The 16492-nt window shown below is 33.5% G+C and overlaps 1 protein-coding gene across 1 annotated transcript; it reads left to right on the top strand.

The window, feature by feature from the left end:
- The first annotated feature begins 620 nt into the window (after positions 1 to 620).
- On the top strand, positions 621 to 15636 carry LOC125071366 (solute carrier organic anion transporter family member 1C1-like). Its single transcript, XM_047681580.1, has 13 exons — positions 621 to 734; positions 4929 to 5055; positions 6255 to 6419; positions 6676 to 6843; positions 7532 to 7717; positions 8840 to 9043; positions 9564 to 9685; positions 11151 to 11237; positions 11786 to 11982; positions 12721 to 12834; positions 13218 to 13348; positions 14394 to 14534; positions 14678 to 15636. The coding sequence occupies exons 2-13, from the start codon at positions 5022 to 5024 to the stop codon at positions 14851 to 14853; spliced, it is 1725 nt and encodes a 574-aa protein (XP_047537536.1). The 5' UTR covers positions 621 to 734; positions 4929 to 5021; the 3' UTR covers positions 14854 to 15636.
- Positions 15637 to 16492: the final 856 nt, after the last annotated feature.

The raw sequence follows: 16492 nt of genomic DNA, 5'->3' as shown, positions 1-16492 counted from the left end.
TAATTAGCTTTGAGTTCACGCAGATTAGCCTTCTTCCTCCTGTATTACACCATTTAAATCTAGATTCTTGACTTCATACTATTAGTATAATAAAGTTTAACGTACCTACTTCTTGCGTTGTTACGTAAGTTAAGTACACTCACGTATCTAGAGTTAATGTATTTTAATCCTTGGTGCATGCGTTGTTTATCTAAATTAGCTTATCATTTTGTTTTTGTAATAGCTACATACAAATGTTACCAATAATTTTGATTAGTAAATCCAATAAATTAAAAAAAACGACTGATTTATAATACTATTGTTCCTATTGTCCCCGTAACGAATAAATAACTAAAGTTTAAGTTTTTTTAGATAATATTATTGTAAACGATAACATCACGATAATAATTAGACCACGGATAACGCAGGGTTTATTTACACTGCTGGAAGTTAGATAAACTTTATTATGCGCCTGTCAGTGTGGTGTTGATTCGTAGAAATGGCCGAAAGCAGTTAATAAATAAAAAATTGCCGATAAATAATTCCACAATCTATCTGAAAGTAACAGCATTGTTATCAGTCTGTTGTATAGTATAACACGTGTTGTCTCTTCGGCTGAGCTCATTTCATAAATGAATCGAGGCAACGACTATACTAGCTTTTTTTTTTTTCAACAAGACATTTATTTTATAATCTGTGGTTTTAATTGAGCATGTAAACAAATTTGGAATTATTTTGCACAAAGATTATGGCCGGTGAGTTTTTATCAGAAATATTTTTCATTAAGTAAAAACAACATAATATATTATATAGATTTTTCACGTTTGAAAGAAACATAGTTTTTGTATTTGAGTATTTATGAAGCAGCTCATGTTTAAACATAATATATTCTTTAAAAAGAAGAAACTTAATTAATTTATCGAAACTCATTGCTAAAATCGTTATTTCATATCAAATATTAGAGAGGCCAGATTCTTTTCATTTCAAGAATCATGTTTGTGAATGTGTACCAATGAATTATGTTTTACGGTTTTAGAGTTTTAATATATTAAAAAAAAAAAGTTCCTATATTAATCATACCCACATTAAAAGGTGACAATGATGGTGGTTTCCTGTCGAATATCAATTCCGATTCTTAGTGTAATAATAAGGACTTATAAAGATTATATTCTTAATTTTTTTAAAGAACTAAGTATGTGTAAACTTTAATTACACTCGCTTATTAATTCGTTAAAATATACAACAATTCTAATTAGTGGAGTTTAGCAGTAGAATATTTGACGAGAGGATAGTACCTATTCAAACGGGCTTGCTATTTCCTTACCAACATATATAAAAAATACGTGTATTTAATAATGGAAACAATTTTAAAATTTATTTTATCGATGCGATATGGCGGTAAATTTTTGACATTTTTATGTTTTGTGATCTATAGATTTCTGTATTTTAGTATTGAGTTTTTAACATAATTTAAATATATGTGAGTGTGTGTGTAATATATTTATGAGTGACACATAAGTGTATTACATACGTCATTATACAATCTTAATTTGAGTACCTGTCTAGGTACTCTTAGGTTTTTACCGTTACGAGCACTTTTCAACGTTTCTTTACGTCATGTCTGTGTAATATATAAAGCCAGCACCCTTTTGATCAGTACCCTCCTCATATTTTCGATTCGACGCGTGCATCGTCATATTGAACAACTGATTCATTCAATTCTGTTGTCTAATCAGACAGATTGATTTGACATTACAGTAATCACTAAACTACTTTCGATAAGATGTCATTCATTTCGTAAGCCATTCTTTGGGAGTATTATTCAATATTCGTGTTAGTGTTCTTTCGAGTGGAATTTGCAATTGCTCCACGACGAACAATCACCATAATTAAATTTTTGAACAACTTGAACGGTTTCAGCTTGGTAATGGCGTCAAATTTGTTCAGTATTATAATATTAAGATAAATCGGTTCTGTATTTCCTCAAACCAGTTGTTTTATTCTCATTAACTTTGACTTAGCCCATTTACAATGAGTTTCTTGTTCATACACTACATTTGGCAGTTTTATTGACGACCATCTTTCTGACGCCAACTCTTCTAGGGAGCACTCATTGCCGGCACTAGTGGGTGGGGCTTCGAGGTCCGGAGTCTGTCTCAATCGGCTTATCCTCAATCCCTCCTCTATGTATATCGATAGAGTTTGTCCTCGATCACACTTTCTGATTTCTGCCAGGACCCTGGATAGTTCAAAGTTGCCCTTGTGGCTCAGTCTGTCTTTGGTCGAATATAAAATGGCACCAAAAGCACAACAAGATGGACCCACAAGTTATAAATCCCAATCCTTGTTAGTTAATAATTTGTAACTAGTTTGGTCTTCACGGTCTAAATAATAAAGCGTTCAAAGGTCCATCGTCTATCTTCCTCGGCTTGACAATGCCGAAATCATGTATCGTTTACTTTTGTCTTTGAAAGGGTTTTTGCACACTTGAAATGGGTCCCAAGTATATCTTATATAATTTTTTACTCACATATCAAGTCGTGTGTCACGTATCACTACATAGTATAAAACAACGTCGCTTCCTGCTATCTACCTATGTATGCTTAGATCTTTAAAACTACGCAACGGATTTTGATACATTTTTTTAATAGATATAATGATTCAAGAGGATGTTTTATATGTATAATACATGCATATAGTGGAGTAATACTGATAATTTTAGAGTTCTAATGTGATGTCGTAAATAAACACTTTTTTTACGCTTACATTGCAAACGCTTGCTTGACCTGAAAAGGTCAAAATAATATACTACAATATTGTACACCTTAAAAAGTCCGCAATAGTATATCTCTATCTCTTAGGGATAGCCCACAATAAGTATTTCATCCTTTACATTTTACGAGAATTAATGGCTTATTTAAGAAGAGATTTCAAGCAATACTGCCAATCCTGCTTATCCAATTGAGTACCTTAAATACATTGCCCATTTTATATAGATCAATATGGCTCTTTACAGTATGTAATTTTGAATATTGAATATTTTCGAAGATATCTATCATTAAAATGTAGGGACATAGCGGTTTGTAATGTCTAATAACAAACAAAGCTGTGAACGTTGTATATAAACTATTCTGTAGTATATTTAGTATCAGCATTGCACCCGGGCGAAGCCGGGGCGGATCGCTAGTGACCAATATGACTAATTTGTTATATCATAGCTAATATTCAAAAACGTTTGCTACAGATGTTTATGTATGTCTATTTACATCTTGTTAGATTCATTCAATAAATCAAGATAAAGTTCTGATTGACATAATGATAAGATAGGGCTAAAGGTACCGGAAATGTAAATGAAGAATCAGCTGGTAAGACAATTTAGTACCCAGTAGTAGGGCTTTGTGAAGGCTGGAAGCTTGGTCATAAACCGGACTTATTTTTAAGGCTAGACGCAATTTTAATAGCTAGAATTTCTTTATACGGTTTCAAAGATGAATTTAACTTTAATAATATTGTTCTATTGGTATTATGCTTTGCCTCGTTTTTTTTCTATAAGGGTTTTGCAGTTGCGTTGAATCTCACTTGTAAATCTGATGCGCTAATTTGCTGTTCTAAAAATTATACCATGAAGTAATGTTACTAAACCTTTCTTAAACACATTTACTTAAGTTATTACCTCTAGAGGAATTGTTCATTTTTCGTCCAGAAGTGCGAAGAACGTGGAAATGCTGCTAGCATTCTTTCCACATTTCACGCGGTCCTGATTTGTTAAGGAGATTGTTTATGTATAAATATACTTAATTACAGTTTCAATAAGAAACGATTCTTATGTAGATACATTTTGAAAGACTCATCCAAACAGATGAAACTAAAAGCTTCGTGATAATTGTCTTAAAAATGACTATTCTGAGCACATAAAGTGCTGTTGTGAGCAGAGATGTTAAATTAAAATTCAGAAAAATAATTTCGAGGAAGTATTCTTCGAGTAGAGAGAAAATAATTAGTTCATAATCGATTATCAATTCGAATGTATTACTTTTTGACGACGGAAACAAACTTTTCACATTACATCATCGAACCAAGTAAATATTGACCAAATTTCAATATATAATTATCTAATCGTTTACCCATTTCCAACCTACATACGTATCTGATTAAAGTAATGCTTAGATAACAATACCCGCAGAATAAAAGTGACTTGATTTGGTAGATAAGAAACTTCACCAGTGAACAAGTATTACGGTAACAATCTTTAAATGCCGATGCCGAGCAAATGCCTGCATGAGGATCTCCCGTTAAGGAGAAATGGGGATGTTATATATGAAGATGTCCATTGACAAAATTTTGCATAAAATGGATAAAGAATCGATCCACGAATTTTAAATAAATAAAATGACTCTATCTCAGATACTACTCTATATCAGAAAAATACTATATCAATGTAAACATGTATGTTAAGCATGTGTAATGAAATTGCTTAATTATACCTATTTTGGGAGATGAGATGAGTTATTTTTTTTCTTATTCTCCTATTTTTGGCATCCCCGATAATTTACCAATGTCTTCACTAGCCCAAGGTGTCTTTAGTGTAAATCCAGCCCTGCGTATGTTGTTGATAAATGTAATTTTTCTGTTTCATTTGTCTTGTGGCTTGTTTAATAGGTTTTCAGAAAAAAAATTGTATTCTGCCACTAAATTGACAGTAGCAGTTTGGAGCTTTGAAGTTTGTATTGCTTGCCGTGCCTCGTAATCGCTATTCAGTCCTGCCTCCTGAATGGCGTGCCCCATTTACCGATCCAGCAATTAGCCTTATAAAATCAACATAACTCTAAAATTGCTAGTAGAACCTGTTTTTTACTGCTACGGTTATAATGTTCCACCACGATATACCACGATATCCACAATGATGTACCATCGATCATGATTATGATGAATATTTTTTATTGTTTCAGGAAAAACGAAATAATTCTACCAAGTGAACTAAAAGATTATAACATCATCACAATCAAGACTGAGCTTGAAAAAATTAACAACACAACGAAAAAATGGAGCATCATCGAATGTTCGAACGTCCATCGGGTAAAGATCAATAACGGATTTACAGTTTACGAAATATTTTTGTTTCAAAGTGTAGGTAAAAGGACGTATAAGTGCTCATATGCCATAAATATTGGTACTGTAAGAAATATTAACCATTCCTTACAATATTCCTTAAAATGTTGTGCCTATAGTTATACTGACTCGTCTTTGAAACCTGAACGCAACATTATTATGTAGTGGAGTTAAGCAGCAGAGTGCCCGTCTGGGACTTGCACAAAGCCCTACCACCATCTAATTTCCGATTGATTATGGATAGCTTTAACACTTAAAATGCATATTTTATTTGTAACTGGATATATGAATGGATGCGCCGCAGTATAAAACTATTTACCACTTCTGTTAGAAGCAACAAGAGTGTGACAAAGTATTATCTCTCTTTCATCGTCCCTTCAACTCTGAACATCGTGGACCTGGCGCTGCAAGCTCACACGCTTTAATAATTTCGTTTTCCACGGTTTCTGTTGAATTATAAATAGAAAACTAAATAAAAGTTTGTCAATAATTTCGCATATTGCGTTATATTTCACCTTTTTATCAGGTTCGAATGATATATGAGGCGTTGATTTTTTTTTAAATATGTTTTAAGTATTTATTTATTTTTAGCGAATGTACAGACATTGCATGATTTAAAGTAACTAAACCGACATGAATATCTGGTTGATGCACACTTAAATAATGTTTTCCTTTTTGGTTCTTTATAATAAACTTCTCCAGACTCTCTAACTCAGGTCATATTATGTGTCCAAAATACAAGAGCAATCGTTGGTAGATTAAGCCCTAAGAGTAAACTGGACATTTTGACTTTGACATCGCTTTACTATTTATATTGTGTAATATGAAGACATGTCATACGGAAGTCGATAAAATTTTCTTTCGTTGAAAAAACGACGTAAATAAACGCGTTCGATTTTAGTTTTTGTAACCTCATGAAGAAAATTGAACACAAAAAAACGTTTCTCAAACGTAACAAACTTGTAAGCTACGCGATTAATGACGGATTAATACTTATTTGACTAATATAGGTGATATTATATATCTCTAGTAATTGCGAGGGAGTTATATATTTTAAATTGACTCATGCATGTTTTTTTTATAATATTCTATATTTAAATTCAATTATTTTAATAGAAAAAACAAATAATTTCCAATTTTAAGAATTTTCTAATATATTTTTTCAGTGCGGAGTCGCATAGCGTCTTGGTTTAATGGAAAGAATTTCAATCCTCAAAAATTAAGAGGCGTAATTTTGGGGATCACGCTTACCGCAACACTTGGAGAGGTGTCCTCTTACAAAATCATCAAGCAAGATATAAAGGCTGGAGAACTTCCTTCCTATCTCGCTGGTAAATATAAATTATATATAAATAATAAACATTCCTTAACAGTTTTCAATGTAACAACGCCAATGAACAGAACAGTCCAGTAACTGAGTTCTAGATTTTTAAACTCCTGAATGAATTACACTTTTTTATCATCAATATCTTATATATTAACTTAAGCAGTAACCTATTAAAAGCTTCCTTGCCTTTTGCATGACTAACTAAAATATTATATTCACAACAATATTTTCTTTTAAATGTGTCTCAATGTGTTTTTCAGATCTCATGATAATAGTGTTTTCGATATTTGAAGCGATTGTGGCACCGTTCATTTCCTGGTGTGGATTTAGGAATCGACGCATGTTGCTGATCAGCTACACATTTGCTGTCACCGTGACCAGCGTAACGTGGTGGTTTATACCAGCGAAATTAGAGAGAGAAGAATCAGGTACTTTTTATTAAACTAAAATCTATTTAAATTTAATTATATTAATTCGGTCCAATCAAATTTTGGCTCTGGTGGTGTTATAAATAGAAAACTAAACAGAAGTTAGTGAAACTTTTATGTGTATATATATGTGAATACTTTTATATTTTTATGTTTAGATAAGAAATAAGAATTAAAAATATGAATTAAAAATAGTTACTGTATAAATTATGACCGCGTGGAATGGTGGCAAGAATGCTAGCAGCTTTTCCCCTTCAAATCGCAATTTCTCTAGTCAAAAAAAGTAAATAAGTTTGTAAATAATTTCACATACTGCATGTCAAATACCCTTAGTTCGAAGATTGAAAACTTAGATCTAGTTAGAATGATATAAAAGATTTATGAGGAGTTCTATTTTTCCAATATCTTTTAATTATTCAAACAACAGAAAAATATGTTCAGCTATTGCAGATTTGCTCATTTGTACCTTCATTTTAAGCCACTGATACCTATTCTTTATTTCTTCACGATATAATACGCTTATTATGGCCACTATAAAAATGTTTTGGCATCTTTTGCACCTTGCTCCTAGTCAGTTGTACCGTTTGCTAAGCTCCAGGACCAGCACTAGTCCCACCTAGTCAATATTTTCAGGAAACTTATTATTAAAGTTTATTAATTGATAATGTATTCTATCATTTGTTTTCAGAACTGTGCGATGCATCAAACTCAAACAATAGTGTTGCATTTCGTGGAACCACAACTCGCTCAATTATTCGTCTCGTCATAGTTATTATCTCGTGTGTTGCATTTGTGCTCTCGCGTGTGGCGTGTTGGAGTCACAGCGTTGCTTACTCCGACGAATACGCGCCGGCTCGGGCCAGTGTTCATTACGGTAAAGTATATTTTTATTTTACATAGTTTTGTTATTTAAGCGAATCAGGAGAAATATTTTCAGTACAATGAACGTATTATTAGTTACTGGTAGCTCGTCTCAGTCGAATCCCGTGATAATTAGGTAATTTGTTAAGTTAAAGATCCATTAGGATCCATTAGGATCTAGGGCCGTGGCTACACCACTTATACAGAAATCGTTTTATTCCCAATTTAAGTATGATTCTAATTACGTATGCTATATTGTGCGTGAAAACATATACAGATCAGTACATGAATAGTTCAGTGGCTCACAAGAAAATTCGAAACTCACAGACATAATTATATGAGTACTGGGGTAATGCCGCAAATATTGAAATTGTATTTCTACTGCAGGCAAGAATTCTTCGAAAAGTTATCTAAAGAGGAGGCTGCTTTACAATATATTTTTGATAATATAATGTTTACAGCCGAGATGGCCCAGTGGTTAGAACGCGTGCATCTTAACCGATGATTTCGGGTTCAAACCCAGGCAGGCACCACTGAAATTTCATGTGCTTAATTTGTGTTTATAATTCATCTCGTGCTCGGCGGTGAAGGAAAACATCGTGAGGAAACCTGCATGTGTCTAATTTCAACGAAATTCAGCCACATGTGTATTCCGCCAACCCGCATTGGAGCAGCGTGGTGGAATATGCTCCAAACCTTCTCCTCAAAGGGAGAGGAGGCCTTTATCCCAGCAGTGGGACATTTACGGGCTGCTTATGTTTATGTTATGTAATGTTTACATTATATTACAGACACACTTGTAACCCCTGCTTTCCGCTTGCATACGCCAAAGAGAATGTATGTGGGCAATAATATACGCATATATAATAAGATACCGGAAATATAATCAATTTACCATCTAACAAATGTGAATCTGGTTAATTAAAAGAGCATCCATTACCACGGGGTACCATTATTAAGGGCACACGGGGCACGTGCCTAGGGTCACGGCCAATTCAAAATAGCAATATTTATAAGAAATAACTATCATCGTGATCAAAATGCTAGTGACGATAGTCGATAATAAAATTTGTAACCTATAGTGGATTAATTTAATTATTTTGTTTATCTTTATGAAATTTGTCTTTTTTTTCAGGTGCTCTATTGATTTCTAGAGTGGTACCACTTGTACTGGGATACAAGACATTGACGGGCGCAGTCGATGATAACATGCCGCTGCAGGCCGCTGGAATAGCCGTCGGTTTTCTGTTGAACTTAATACAGCTGTTTTTCTTTGTACCAAAAACAGTGCCCATAGTGGATGGAGTGCAGAAAGTGCCCGTCCCCTTACACGAACGGAGTAAGTATATTCACCTTTTTCTTTTCTATCTTTGTTGATTTTGATTAAAATTAAAAATCTAATCATATTTTACTCGAGTAAGCTTTTAAGAGCAAATTTTTATTCCATAAAAATCAAATGTCAGATCAGTTTCTACCGATATAGTTCGGTAGAAACACGGTAAATTCGTTTTTGGACACTTTATTTAAAAGTATTAAAAACGCTTACTTTGGTGAAATGAGATTTCACGTAACAATTTTAAACCTCATTTCCCAAAATCACTTTTTTGTGCGACAACCCTTCTTACTTTCCATTGACGTCATACCTTTAAAAAGCCTTTGATAAGCCTATTAGCCTTTGTATGCCTACTTTTTGATAAGCTTTAAATTATCTTCAGCATTTCTTCAGATTATAGAATAAATAAAAACTCCAGGGTGGATGTATTGTCTTTGCGGTAATTAATGTATGTCTAAAATGTTAGGAAAGTATTGAGTGTAAATTAATTAGTAATTAACATAATATTTCTGTTGTTTAAACATAGGTTTCATCACGAGCGTGGGGCGCGTGTTCAACAACTCTGTGGCGATGACGCAAATGTTCGCAATGAGCCTTCTGGCGGCTGCTCTGTGGGGTTACGGCTTCCACGAGCTGAATATTGTTAAGGTAAATTTAACTGGAATACTTCAATATATCATTACGAACTTGTAGGTATTAAATTGGTGCACAAAGTACAATTATTCGGGACCTTACATCATTAAGTAGTGTAGAGATGTCCAGAGTCTTCGCTGTCGCAAATAGCCGTCGAGGAACTTGCTATTATCCACCATTATTACTTAAAATCATATCATATTTAAAATCACATACATAAAAATCAATAATAATGATCTTCCGCGGAGGTTGAAAAATATGACGCATTTGGAAGTTTTAGAAACTTTGTTTTGTCACGAAACGAATTTTGGAGTGAAATTAGCGGGCCTTCTTTAAAACTGTTTTCGACCATATCGACAGACATGAAGAAGCACATCGATTACTCGAAGGTGGACTCTTTATTATTACACCCGCAGATATGTTGCGACTTCAGTCTTCCTTACTTTTTGCGAGCCAGTTAAACCTCTGTCGTAGGTTCATCGCGGATTTTTTGACCTCAAATTAAAAGCCAATGACTTAGATTGTAAATGATTTTTTCGTGGATCGAAATAATTTATTAACCAAATAACCGCGTTCGGTCTATTTTGAATTGATAAAGACACCGTGCTCTGTATGCACTTATGTTTTGTTTATTTTTAAAATGGAGACCCCGACAAGAGATTTATTGAATTCCTATCAAGTTATCAGTAATAGCAACCCGTATTTAGTAAAAGATCACCAAACTCGTATTTCGAAAAATACGTAATACTAGTCTTATGCCTGATCTTTCTCCAGTCGTATCAGATTGACGTTACGTCGGACTGTAGATTGAGGAAATAGAAAGTCGAATTTTCCTTCGAATTGTATAACTAGTAAATTAGAAGCTAGATCATCATTATTTACTTGTCATTTGTTTATACAAAGAGCATCCTGTTATAATGGTGGTAAGATTTTACATGGCGTGTCCTGGGATTCGTGAATTATGAGCGAACAAGTGTAATTACAGTCATAAGTGTCGATGTTTTCGGGTGGGCCTCAACGACTGAATTCATAACATAAATCTTGCCTGAGTTATGAGACTATCTTATATATTAATAGCGTAAGGCCATTTTTGTCCCAGTGATTATGGGACGATGGTTGCATATAAAAAATCGGTGATGGTCACATTTTGAAGAGCTCCAGCCGTAGATGTGCAAAAAATTAAAGAGGTTTCTTGATTGCAATTCACTAGATTGTTATGATTTAACAAAGAATTGATTTTAGAGAGCGGAAAAAAGTTACAGGCCACATTGAGAGCAGCGCTATGGCTGTATAAAAAAAAACATTAAATTGTACGAACAGATGTCGTCAGCTTACAATGAGATTAAATTAAAAACTGTCTTAGGTTTCGAAATTTGTAAAAATCTGTTCCATAAGCGAGAGGTTTCGCGTGCGACCTACTAGTGTATATTAAAGTAGTTGCATTTGCATAGTTAATAATAATACGTAATATCTTTTTCAGGTTAAATACAATTTGATTCCTGAGACGAATGGACTGGTCCAAATCACTGAAATATTGTTATACTATTTTCTTGCTGTTTTTGTGGCTGTAAGTTTGTTTTTATTTCTCTATCTATACATGTAATAAAATTGGAGTGTCTGTTTGTAATATTAAAATTACCGCTTTTTAATAAAAGCATATGTATGTATATACGGTACATATTCCAAAAAATATATTTTTTACAATGTTTGGAACGGTTGGACTGATTTACACGGGACATTAACTGGCAGATAGCTGATGTAATAAGGATCAACTGAGGCCACTTTTATTTTAGAATTATGTATATACAAAATAATAATAGTCACGCTGCAATGTCCAAATTCTGTCCAGTACCGCGTGCAGACCTCGCGCATGCCACCACTCCGGCGTCACGTAGGGTGCCACCAACGACATTATACCACAAAAGCTGCCTAATACAGAATTAATAAGTTATACCTAGTAAAATCTGCGAACTGAACAATAATTTTTTTGTTGAATTCAAACTCGCACGAAGTCGCGGGCACAGCTAGTTTATGTATTTAATAAATCTTTGTTTATTTAATATAGTTAGATAAAAGTCGAGATAATTATTATTAATATAAATATTTAAATTTCAGTATACCGGTGTTAAATTCTCAGCTCCAATTCTCATGGAGTTTTGTAATTTGAAGGCGATCAAGAAGACAGTTATTATGAGTATAGTAGTTTTCGTATTATACACCATAATGACAACTGTTCGCGGCTGCGACCCAGGAAATGTCGTCGGCCTGGGGAAGAATTATTATGGACATCCGGAATGCAGTTTGTCGTGCAAGTAGGTTTTATATTCGTGATTAATATCATTATTAACAATTATTTATTTTTAATCTGCTTGTATATATCCCTGAGAGTATTGTTAGGAGTATATAAAATTAAGAAAAGTACCAAAATTGTCTATGATAAGATTAGAGTGTATCTATTAGATTTGACTATACGTTAGAAGGGTATGTAAGATATTCTGAAGAACTCTGTTACAATAGATATATATGTCACCGTAATCAAAAATAAATTACAAACATTGTTAGATTACAATCTATCTCGTCAGATTGTAAACTGTCAAATATTGTGAACCATGAAATATGATTGCAATTTAACGCATTATTTTTCGCTATATTGTAATCTGTCGAAGTCAACCTGTTAGATTACAACATGTCCCCTGACTGGCCGGTTTTATAGCGAAAAATAATCTGTCTCGTCAGATTGTAATCTAACGATTTTTGTAATCTTACGGTGACATATACATAGTGAATAAATAATTAAACAGGATATATACTTAATAGTAATAATAATAAAAGCACAAAGTCTGCAAGTTACGTCTTGCTAAAAAAGTAAGTTGAGTTTTTTAAACTTTATCGTAAGTATTGGATAGATTATTTGATTCAAACCTCATAATTCAAAGCCTAGCTACGTCATAACGATTTTTTTTGCCGCGAATTCATGGTCAGCTCACTCCGTTGGGCCACAGTCTTAACATCGATAATCTTTAATTAGACTTTGAATGTTTCTGTTGCAGCTGTAAGCCTCAGTGGGACGAATTTAAGCCCGTCTGTGCGACCGACGACATGGTCACGTACATCTCACCCTGTCATGCTGGTTGTAGAGATTCGGAAGTAATAAATGGAATACAGTGAGTACTTATGTTTTTATATTTTTTTTTTTCTAATCGATATAATTGCAGTCATGTTGAGCCGAGATGGCCCAATGGTTAGAACGTGTGCATCTTAACCGATAATTTCGGGTTCAAAACCAGGCAGGCACCACTGAATTTTCATGTGCTTAATTTGAATTTATGATTCATCTCGTGCTCGGCGGTGAAGGAACACATTGTGAGGAAACCTGCAAGTGTCTAATTTCAACGAAATTCTGAAATTCAACGCATTCTCCTCATAGGGGGAGGAGGTCTTTAGCCCAGCAGTAGGAAATTTACAAGCTGCTAATGCTAATGCAGTCATGTTTGTAATGGGGGCACTCATTACGTAGTGGAATTAAATAATTTGACTTGTCCACCAGAGTGTATTCGAACTGCACGTGCGCGGGCGCGGGCGCGGCGCGCGTGCTGGAGCGCGCGTGCGGCGACGCGGGCTGCCGGCGCGCGTTCCGCCTGCACAGCATGCTGTTCTTCCTGGCCATTACAATAACAAGTAGGAACGGTTCATATTTCATTCTCTCGTTGATCCAGTTATAATCGGAACGAGAATCGAATCATTGAGGTATCAATTTAAAGAAATCGAGACATTAACTGTTGCTACTCAGTGTATGTTCTGTAATATTATGTATGTACGGAAAAATATTAACGATTTTATGAGATAATGTGATACTCGCAGCATTGGAACAAGGAACAAACATAAACTTGTTACTCCTGTTACTCAACTGCATAGAGTCAGTGACTCTTCTATGGGGTAATGTATACGGTTCTACAACAGGATCCCAGAAAGCGTTCAAAAAAACAGTTTAGGAACGCTTGTGTTGGTTGTTGATTATTATAGTTACAATTAGTGAGTTTATGATTGATAGCACACCTTGGGAATGAAATGATCGTTGCCTGGCTATTTATATTCATATTCAATATATGCAATAAAATTGACAAGAAAAACCCGCTGCATTCCTTTCGCCGTTTCATCTCAGGTCAGGGTGTTTGCTTTTTCGAACCGGGAGTAGAGTTTACTTTGACTATTAATAAGTAAGAGTACAGTTTCTATATTGAATAAATGAATTTGAGTTTTGCTTGGTACAATTTCGGTACCTGGTGGTAAGCGGTCACCACCGCCCATAGACAAAGGCGATGCAAGAAATATTAATAACTCCTTACGTCGCTAATGCACCGCCAATATTGGGAATCAAGATGTTATATCGCTTGTGCCTGTAGTTACACTGGCTCACTCACCGTTCAAACCGGAACATAAAAATACTGAGTTTGGCGGTAGAATGTATGGTCAGTGGGTTTTAACCACCCAGACTGGCTTGCACAAAGTCCTGCCACCATTGTCATTGTCGCATAGCTCTTTATAATTTCAGTAAATATGAAAACAGAACCGCGTCTCAACTGTACACCTATGTCATATTCTAAAGTCTAGTTTATAAAAAACACATGTATCCGTTTCTGTGTGGAAGAAAGCCGAACTATAAAACACACAAACATACGCCAATTATAATTTTAGTATTGATAATGTATTTTCATCTTCGCAGTATTGGTGTTTCAAGCTCAAGGAGTTCTCTTGTTACGAACCGTGGACCCTCGTGATAGGTCCGTGGTGATGGGCTTGATGTGGTCAATGATTGCAATCGTCACATTCGTGTGTGGACATTCAGTTTTCTTAGGCCTTCGAGGTAAGGTTTCGAAGGATTAATGCATGCTAATAAATTAAAAAAAAACATATAAGCTCTTTCTCTTGCAAATAAACGCAAACACATAAACCCAGCATACTTGAATAATCTGTGTTTTTTTAATAATTGAATCTGTTTTATTACAGTTGCAACATGCGGTTGGCTCGAAGCTGAAAAATGTCATCTACAAAGTCAAACCTTTCCGTATCTAGTTGGAGCCACGAGCGCCTTCCTGACCCTCACATCTATCATGACCAGTGTCACAACTTGGATTTGTATCCGAACAGCAAATAAAGGTCAAAGTTTTGAGTCAAGGTTATGAAAAGGACAGTACTAGTCATAATTTATGTAGGATAATTAATTTATGATTAAATACTCGTGTATTATTTATAAAAGTTTGTGTTAGTAAACAATTCGACAATCGCTATATATATGTGATAATAATATATTCACGATGAATTAATAAAAGTATCCCAGATACTAAAAGGGTTACATTATACTTTATTCTTGTAATGAAGTATTGTGTGATTAATTTTGCAGAGTAATTAACTGTATATCGACAAATGGTCATAGACAATAAAAGAAGCAATCACTCGCTGTAATTTCGTAACACATTGGACTCGCTAGTCAGTGAAAAGTATGATGAACTTTATGTAAGCACACAAAATATTAATTTAATCTGTAATTTTCAACAACCGATTACTTCGATATTCTAATGGAAAACTCATTGCATATTTGCTATATTTTTTATCAAAAAATGTATTAGGAGACCAAATATAGATTATCAAATATTTTAAAATTAATTCGAGTAACTAATGCAGAGCCTTAATTCCTATAACTAATTTTATTTTAAAATTATCGAAGATCATGTAAAAATCTTCCTCAATTTCAGTTTTATGTTTACAAATTAAAGCCATTTTTTGTATCTGAAAATGTTCTCGTTCTCATTTAATTAGAATGGCAACACTGATGTAACTCTTCCTTTGATTTGCGCCAAAAATTGCTACTGACATGAGCCATAGAGCGTACATCAAAAGCTATGACCTAAATAATGTTCGCGCGCGTATATATATTTGGAATTTGCAGTCTTTTTTAAATGTTTGTATAAACATTTTTGTAATTTACATACAAATTTAATGATAATGATAAATATATTATTAAGATTAATTAATATATAAATTAAAAAATATTCGAATAAATATCTAAGATATGAAATTATGAATGTAGATAATAAGTATTTTTTGTTGTACTTAGTTTCTTGTCCAGAATTAAATATCAAATGTTTACATTTATATAGTACATAAAAAAATTATTTAGTTTTAACTTTTAAGTCTAAAAAATACATATTTACTTAGAATTAGGTGCTTATCCACAGTAAATTCATCTTTGTTTTTATTGTGGTTATTTTGACATAAGTAAATGGCTCAACTATTATATAGTTACTTAAACTCAGTTGTTTAATTATTTTTTTTTACAAAATCTCCTTATATTTACAAAATAAATTGATTTAAATTTATTATTCACGTCATTTTGACGTTGCGTTTCGTTACCCTAAAGTCTTGTTTTATTTAGAATTTGCATTGGATTTTATTTTTAATTATTTAACATTCAATAACAATTTCAATAAACCAGATTATCCATCTGGCGTTCATTATCATCATCATGATCATTTAGTTTTAATATTATTTTATTATATAACTTTGCTTAATAAGGTTCAAAAATATATAAACGATAATTTAATAGCATAAAGTCATTAGACAGAACTTAATGACAAAAACGCAATTTGCATTTTTAACCTGCCCATATACCTCTCCTCGACCCCTTTTATTTAAAAAATAGTAATTATTCTGCAGTCCTTCTCCTTGCTGTTATCATATTTATACTAGAATATATAATGTTTTTCTTTGAAACATTTCGTTTTTTTTTGGGATTAAAGATTTTGTAGGCTAAAGTTAATTAAT

The sequence above is a fragment of the Vanessa atalanta genome, chromosome 19 (genome assembly GCF_905147765.1).
Source record: "Vanessa atalanta chromosome 19, ilVanAtal1.2, whole genome shotgun sequence".
Taxonomy (NCBI): domain Eukaryota; kingdom Metazoa; phylum Arthropoda; class Insecta; order Lepidoptera; family Nymphalidae; genus Vanessa; species Vanessa atalanta.
Note: the sequence above shows the minus strand (reverse complement) of the source record. Positions and strands in the feature narration are given on the sequence as shown.